The following is an 8,173-nucleotide window of genomic DNA, read 5'->3' as shown; positions in this document are numbered from 1 at the left end:
AAATTTTTTCATTATAAATATGTTAGGATGTAAATTTTGTAAATAAAAATTATTTGTTTATACATGCATTTGAAATGATTTGTATGTATATTGATATAGGCTTTTTGGTTTTCAATATATATGGTTTTGAATTGTAGTGTTTATAAAATGGTATGCAGTAAAAAATTACGTTCGGTTTTGTATGATAATATATGTATAGTGCGGTTAGGTGTTGTATGCTTGTGATGTGAAATTTTTTGAATCTGTTGTTAAGATGGACGAAGATCAATGGATGTATGACAATATAATGTCTGAAGAAGTTGATATGGATGATGAAAATGAACACGATGTCGGTGTGAATGAAGAACAACATGTTGATAGTTCGGATGCATTCAATACTTCTCGGGTAATAAATAATCTTCATTATTGTTATTAAATTGATAAAATGAATGTCCCTTTGAAGACTAAAATTGTGTGGGTTGCATTGTAGGTGTTTGTTATCCAAGATGATGTTTTGTAGTGGGCTCGATCAGTTGCTCAAGAAAACGGATTTTTGGTGGTCTCACATTTACTCCGATAAATATCTCATAGCCACAATAAGCTTACGTATGCCCCGTGACATTATATTGTCTCAGCTCTAGCATCCTCTCCAGAGACTTCAAGTAACTCCACCAACATCAAGACCGCTTCGTCGACATGCAGAGTCTCGAAGCTGTGGGATGCGCCTATAATTGGAAGATGAAGCATAGAGACCACATCATCCAGGGTGATGGTCACCTCTCCAACAGGAAGATGAAAACTGCTCGTTTCCTTATGTCATCTCTCCACAAAAGCATATATAAGTCCCTGATTGCAGTGTTCACTGAACATGCGATCAAAGGACTTAATCATGTGGCAGCCACTAGCCCTTCAATTTTAAGAGCAGGCCTCCCAAATTTTTGAACCATCCTTCCATGGGAGGATAGCTTCAATTTAGGACGTTCCTGAAAAAAGTTTAAATAATTTTAACAATAACAATATAAATTATGAATAATTTAAATAATAACAAATACTTAAGAATTATAATTCATTAAAAATTATAAATACCTCTCCATTTCATACAATGACTGCAACATAGTCGCCATAGGCAGCCAACATTGATGGGTCACGCGGCCCACCTGGAAACCCCTCAGTATCATCAACAGCTTCTTCAGCATGTTGGAATACATCTTCAGTCACGTCAGCCACGTCAGGAGCATCCTCAGCAGCAGGGGCAGCTTCCCGTTGCTTACGTGCGGATGGTGTAGACCTTCGTCGCTGGAGAACATCGTTTGAATGACGATGATCCTCTCTTCCCATGAGTCTACCTATCTGCCTGAGACATGACCTAACCACCTAACCCTCTAATTCTAACCATAATTTGCAAATTTTCACACGCATACATTTTTTGGTCGAAATTCAATATTTTATTTTCATTTATCTAATAAACAAAAACTATTTACAAACAAATAATTAAATAATATATGACTATTTTTCATTGAAATAAAATAAACATAAACTACTACAAAATTCATATATTTACTATTAAAATTTATAACTATTTGATAACACAATGCAATATAAAATATTGTTTTTTAAAACACAAACAATACCTATTTTTAAAACAAAACTAACAAATAAACTACCTATTTAAAAACATTATTCAAAACATAATTTTTCAAACAATAACTATTTTTTATTTTATTTAAATTAAAAATGCTCTTACGGATTAACGTGATTTGTATGACTAATACGGATTAACGTGATTTGTATGACTAATACGGATTAACGTGATCATAATCCATATGCCTCATGATCCGTACGAACACACAATACCAAAAACGAAAACACAACCATTAATGGAGAGAAAAAGCTTACCTCGACGGTGGAACAACAAAACGAAGATGCAGGTCCTCAATGCCAACAACGAACCACCCAATACACGACAAACAAACCTTCAAGAAAGGGAAACAACGCAGGGAAGAGAAGAAGCTCAAGAACGGAAAAAGCTCGAACGGCACAACAAAGATAACGAAATGATGCAAAGAAAAAGCTCATACGAAACGCGTGAACAGTACAAATGGATGTACAACTTTTAAATTTTAAGTGAAGGACATTTTCGTCCATTCACTTAAAATACTGGGTGCATCAACAATAATATTGAATGCATCTAGCATCACCCATAAGATATTAGATAGTTCATTATCCATCTAATAAAAAGTGACTTAATCCAATCAACCCATTAAGTTTTTTATAACTTGATAGATAAGCTGACCAATACCCAAATAGATTTGATAGTAGATAATGGAATTCAATTGTCATCACCAGTGTTGTTAGGTCAGTTTAGTTTTTTTTTTGTTTTTTTTTAAAGGAGGTCACTTTAGTTAAATTAACACATTTTTTTTACCACCCTGAATAAAAAAAAAACGAAACTAGAACTTTTATCCTTTTAACTAACTTTATTAGAAGGCATAGGTAAATGCATTTGAAAAGGTACTAGAAAATAGAATTATTATTCACAGGTAACTTTTGGGTAGACCTGTGCGTACCATTTGCAAAGGGTCCATTTATAAATGCTAGAAACGGAAGTCATTCATAACATCCACTAAACAACACTTACAAGATTCAGTCTTGTTTGGCACAACGTATTACAGAAGTGTATTTAAACATACAAAAGCAACACATAAAAAATAAAAATTAATCAATGAAAGAAGAATAAACCTAATTTACCTAGAAGAAAATTTAATGGCAATTAGTAAGAAAAGACATCAAATGTACATTTATTCGATTTCTCACTCTTCTATCATCCGAAAGATTTCTCTACACTTGAAAGTCAAGTCTAGAGAATGGCCCCCCTAAATATTTTTTTATAAATTAAATAAATCAATAAAACGTAAGTCCAAAAAAAAAAATCAAAACAGTGAGATGGTGACTGCATTCCCATCCTCTTAAAATACAGGAAACTCCTCAGGCCGGCTCAGAAGGAAACAAATGAAAAAAAGAAAAAAAAAAAAAAAAAGAAAAGAAAATTCATTACCCCAACGAATTTATGAGGTCTTTAAAACTGAAAACTAGCCAATCAGCTTTTGCAGCAACAGACTCTCGAAGTTGAACACCCGCGTAGCAAACGAACATGTCAGCACCACCAGGTCTACGAGCCTATATGTGTGGTGATAAAATTCATATAAATTACTATCATACATGAATACAGTATAAGAAAACAACTAACAAATTAGAGGTAATACGTTCGAATATCTCTCATTAACAAAAACTAACAAACTAATTACTAACATTTACTGATAAAAAAAAAAACTAACCATGACACAACAATTTGGCCAAAATATCTATAAAAACAAGTTGATTGACTCATCAACAATTCAGCATTACTTTTGGTCCTTTTGTGTGAGATCTAAAAGCTGTTTAGTTTAACAGGACAATGTACAAAGAAGCAAAAGAAATCATCATAAAATTATTAAAAGGTGTTGGATATCAGTAGTTTTAGATTAAAACAAGTCTAATCACAAAATTAGAAGGAAATTTGCAGAGGATTTTTCTTACCTCAAAATCAGTTGCACCATCCCCCACCATAGTTAAAGTTTTGAAACCATGAGCCTGAAAATCAGTTTGATCAGCTTTACAAGCAATGCAAGTAGTTAAGAAAGCAAAAAATTAACAGGCGGGCTGAACCTTCTTGATTTGTTGGACTGCAACAGCTTTTCCTCCACTCCTTGAAGTAGGCTCGTTTTTATCGAACCCCAGAAACTCTCCAGAGCTTCGAAATAGCAGTTGATTGGCAAAAATATTCTCTTGTGGAATCCCAAGTATTGATGCAACAGGCTTCATAAGAAGTGTGCAAGTAGTTAGAAAACTAAGGTACCTAATCCATCATCCTTTATACATAGAGCATAGAAAACTAAGGTTCCTAATTTGGACTTGGCTTAGGAATTCTGAGAAAGACTTCACACTTCACTTTAATCATTGGTCAAGTCATATTCCACAAGGCTTTTTGTATCAGTAGAGGGTAGCTTTCATTTGGATTTTAGTAGCTGTATAATACATATGTAGCCATAATATGGTTCCTAATCAAACTATATTAGTTTCACCGAGGAACCATGTCTATGGAATCCTATCTATGTACAAAGTACCTCTGGTACTTCAATCCTATTTATATAATTAAATATTTATTTTTGCCGATCAAAAAAAAAAATAGAGCATATCAAATGTCAAAAGCACTGCATAAAATTCTTAATGTCATGACAAAGTTAAGCTATGAAAAGCATTTGCATGGGAAGGGCATTGGAAGACATAGACACGAGTTGCTAACTATATTCATTGCATTTCAAAACAGACTTGCAGCTGGCTTAAGGGCAATGGAAGAGGCCCTGATCAAAATTCCAATATCAGATTTGATCCCCCCTCCCTGATACACAATTCAAAATTCATCAAGCTTCATTCCACATTCTAAATTAAAATTGAGATTTAGATGTATTTTGCAAGTGATATGTGTAGGAAGTAACATTGTGCTAATCTTAAAGATTACAGGCTTGCAAGGACTGTATGTATTAGTTTTGAAATATTTTCAATGGCAGTGTGCTATAAAGATTAAAAAGTCTATCCAATTCACAATATGTTATTGATTTACTCCCCAGGGCCCAAACTGAATCAGAAAAACCATTAATTACAACTATTCTCCATACATTGATCATTTGACGGAAGCCACCAGAGATCAGATAAACAACTATGCCATTAGCCTTTAACTTCTGGACTAACTCTTCAATGCCAGGGGAAAGCCTGCATAATAAGAAGTAGAATCATAAACATTAATCCAAATCTGTCTGAACTAAACATGTCAAGATACTCATTGAAGAAATAAAGATTAGAAGGTGAAGAGAAAGAAAGTAAACAGTCAAGCTTTGGTGATTCAAATACCAACCCTTTGTCTCATCAAAGTTTAAGTTGGTATTAACTAGGGATAAGTCCATAAATCTTTGTCATAGAATATCATTTCTCTACACCACTTACAATTTATCAAGTGTAGAGTGTTGTTCCTTTTCATAATTGAATAATAATTAGAAATATAATTAGAATACAGAGGAATATAACTTTTAGCTCTAGAAACCATGCAGCACTTTTTTGCTAGGGGTCAAAAGCAAATAATCTTAAAACTTGCATTATGTGAGCAAATATGCATTAGGTAGGGAAAAACATGTCTTTTTCAGGAATTTGGTTATTGCTAGAAAGTGCCCACAAGGGTTGTGGTTACAAAGGCATCCTAGGGGTGACCACTCTCTTGAATCTGTCAATATAACCTTGCAATTTACCTTATTTATCTGTATCAGACATGAATGGATATGTCAAACAGACACAAATGCAGAAAACTGGGTTTGATAGTCAATGGTAGACCGTAACCGTAGTATACAACTAACATTATATCTCTTCCATTTATAGGAAGACATTGCACAAGTACAGAAACTGCAAAGTGTTGAAGAAAGTGAGGTTCCATCATTAGGATGTTTGGTCATATATCATACAAAAGGAAAAATATTATACATCCAGAAATATTTTGCCAGGACTAATTTGTGCTGATATTGACACCTTGAATTGATAACTAAGCATCACCAACTTGTTGTATTTAACCACCACTATCTGAATCTAGGTAAACACTGGCCAAATTCTGTCAATTTTTTCTTCTGGTGTGTAGCATTACTCCATACAAAATGCTGAAAATAAATCCTTTCAATGCTACCAAATCAAAAGCCTATAAGTGCAACCTAATGCTATAATGCTCTTGCCATGGTGAGCACCTGGGAAGTGTCAAACCCATTACAGGTCTATTACAGGCAACCTTACAAGCTGATTCCAGAACCTGTGACCTGCTAGTCACAAGGCAACAAATCTAACAGTCACACCAATTCTCCCCTTCTATTAAATTAAAATAACCTAAGGCAAGAATAATTGGGGAATTCGCAAGGAAATGTCCATGTCACTTTTTCAGTTTTTGCAGTTAAAAGCCAAATCAAAATCAAATACTCATACATTAAGCAATCAAGTTTATTGTTCTTCACCAATATGTCAAATCCCTTCAAGCAAATAAACACTAAAGACTCTAAAAAAAACTAGTCAGTCTCCCTCCTTCATACCTTGGTGGCTTTTGTTCAAGAAAATCCTGAAGCTGGGACAAAGAGGGATTGAACAAAGACAGCCTAGCAGCCAAGGCTTCCTCAAACGGAACAGAACCACCCATCGCTCTGTGAGAATTCAACAACACTCAAATCAGATACCAAAAACAACAAAAGAAATTTAAAAAAACAAAATCCCAGTTAAACAATACAACCTAGCAGTCCATTCAGCCACTGCCTTTCCAGCCCCACAGAATTCAGCAAGCTCATCAATCCCTTCATCCAAGCACACAGTGCTATCCACATCAAAGCACACAGCATCACCATTTCTCCAAAGCTCAAGAACCTCTAACATCACATAACAACACTACTTTATAGTTCCACCAAAACACAAAGCAAATAACATCAAATCATATCATTTTTTCTTGTTATCATGTTATTGGTCCGGAGTATCACCAGTTTTACCGATGACTAATCTCCGTCTGAAAACCTAACTGGTCACCTTTAGAAGGGGAACCACGTTTTTTCCATTCACAAAGACTCAAACCTGAGACCTTGCTTAAGGGGACCGGGTCTGATACCACTAGGAATAGCGACTTGTTTCCATCAAAATAATATCATGAATACATATAGCACATAAATATAAATATTATAATATAATAACCTTTGGAAGGGAGTGTGTTCTCAAAATGGACCACTTTGGAGCCACCAACAGAAGCAGCCACAACGAAACACTGTTTCTTCTCCTTCTTCTCAACCCCAATTCCAAATCCACACACACTGTTATTCCTCAGATGCAGAGTTGATGAAGGAAGAAAACGAGATTGGTGTTTTGTAATGCCAAAAACACGAACCGTGTTGATCCCAGAACTCACCAAACCTTCCATGGAAACTAGCTGTTTTCCAAATCCAGGGACAAAAAAAAAACTGTTGATTTATCAAAATCCCATTAGAGGATAAAGGGTGCTAGAATTTAGGATCCAAGGGTGTGATTTGAGAGTGTATGAATCTTATTGAGTACCTCCTGCAGATGTTAGAAGTGAAAGCGTTTGAGGCGCGTGTGAAAATCTGAGAGGGCTGGTGACTGAGGTTAAACCTCAATGTCTATGAAAAAATGGAATAATGTTTCTTTTATTTTTTATTATTTTCTTGAAACAATGTCGTTTTCTTGTTTAGGATGTTCCTTTCATGTTCCTTTCTCAAAAACCATTGAGGCTTTCAGTATTTTGATCTTTAACATATTTTACAATATATTCTGATTTTAACTTATTATATGATTAAAAAAATGAATACATTCTTACTAGTATAAGAGACGGTGTGTTGCACAGAATAAATATTTATTTCATAAAACTAAAATTTATAATTCAATAAATAAATACTTTTAAATTATAAATTATATTATAATTTAAGATTAAAATGAATAGGAATATTTTTTAACATATAAATTTTGAGGATAATATATATATATATATATATATATATATAAAATTTTTAGCATTCAATTATCATTTATTAAATCGTCTGATACCACTCGGTTGGATTGTCTCTTTGATTTTATCTCCATATATTCATTATGTTGTTGTGCCATACTCAAGGCATTATGCATTTTAGGATAACTTTGATGCAAGATATCCACATACCATAGGGATAACCCACTAATTGATATCCATATTTGGCGATACACAAGATCCTCCAAAGAGACGAGTGTAGAGGAGACGAGCCGGTGAGAGTTTCAAATGATTATCATTATATAACTCAGTTTCAGAAAAAAAAAAAAAAAAAAAAAAAAGGAGCTTAGAAGAGAGTCATTTTAGTAAGAAGAGAGTATCATTAGATTCAGTGGGCCTCAACATACAGACCCATCCTCTGTATATAGGAGAGGAATGGATACTAACGTATAAAGTCTTGTCTGGGGAATGATAAGATTATTACAACAACGAATAACATAGAATCTACTTTATTACAGATAAGATAAGACTGAGTAGACTTAAGATAAGACAACTTCTAAACGACTTGACACGTGGCACACAATGACACGAGGATAGGATTACAATCAT

At 34.0% G+C, this 8,173-nt stretch overlaps 1 protein-coding gene across 3 annotated transcripts; it reads right to left on the bottom strand.

Annotated features, from left to right (window-relative positions):
• Positions 1 to 378: 378 nt before the first annotated feature.
• LOC114416619 (phosphoserine phosphatase, chloroplastic-like) lies at positions 379 to 7,259 on the bottom strand. 3 transcript variants are annotated; one of them, XM_028381559.1, is made up of 10 exons: positions 6,781 to 7,225; positions 6,332 to 6,464; positions 6,138 to 6,245; positions 4,695 to 4,788; positions 3,685 to 3,834; positions 3,556 to 3,609; positions 3,035 to 3,156; positions 1,876 to 1,952; positions 1,066 to 1,333; positions 379 to 962 (listed from the first exon to the last, which is right to left on the bottom strand). In XM_028381559.1, the coding sequence occupies exons 1-9, from the start codon at positions 7,001 to 7,003 to the stop codon at positions 1,326 to 1,328; spliced, it is 969 nt and encodes a 322-aa protein (XP_028237360.1). In that variant the 5' UTR covers positions 7,004 to 7,225; the 3' UTR covers positions 379 to 962; positions 1,066 to 1,325. The 3 variants fall into 3 exon arrangements, with proteins under 3 accessions (XP_028237360.1, XP_028237359.1, XP_028237358.1); XM_028381558.1 differs by lacking the exons at positions 379 to 962; positions 1,066 to 1,333 and having other exon boundaries at positions 1,793 to 1,952; positions 6,781 to 7,012; positions 7,138 to 7,259; XM_028381557.1 differs by lacking the exons at positions 379 to 962; positions 1,066 to 1,333 and having other exon boundaries at positions 1,793 to 1,952; positions 6,781 to 7,226.
• Between the last annotated feature and the right edge of the window lie 914 nt (positions 7,260 to 8,173).

Source organism: Glycine soja, chromosome 6 (genome assembly GCF_004193775.1).
Source record: "Glycine soja cultivar W05 chromosome 6, ASM419377v2, whole genome shotgun sequence".
NCBI classification, from domain to species: domain Eukaryota; kingdom Viridiplantae; phylum Streptophyta; class Magnoliopsida; order Fabales; family Fabaceae; genus Glycine; species Glycine soja.
The sequence above is the reverse complement of the archived record's forward strand: the minus strand, read 5'-3'. Positions and strand labels throughout refer to the sequence as shown.

What these genes read in the sequence shown, in the direction of transcription:
- LOC114416619 (XM_028381558.1), bottom strand. Translation starts at nt 7,003, where the DNA reads ATGGAAGGTTTGGTGAGTTCTGGGATCAACACGGTTCGTGTTTTTGGC. An exon ending in GAACACACTCCCTTCCAAAG is followed by an intron (nt 6,465 to 6,780) that starts GTTATTATATTA and finishes ATGTGATGTTAG; the next exon opens with AGGTTCTTGAGCTTTGGAGA. An exon ending in GTGGCTGAATGGACTGCTAG is followed by an intron (nt 6,246 to 6,331) that starts GTTGTATTGTTT and finishes GAATTCTCACAG; the next exon opens with AGCGATGGGTGGTTCTGTTC.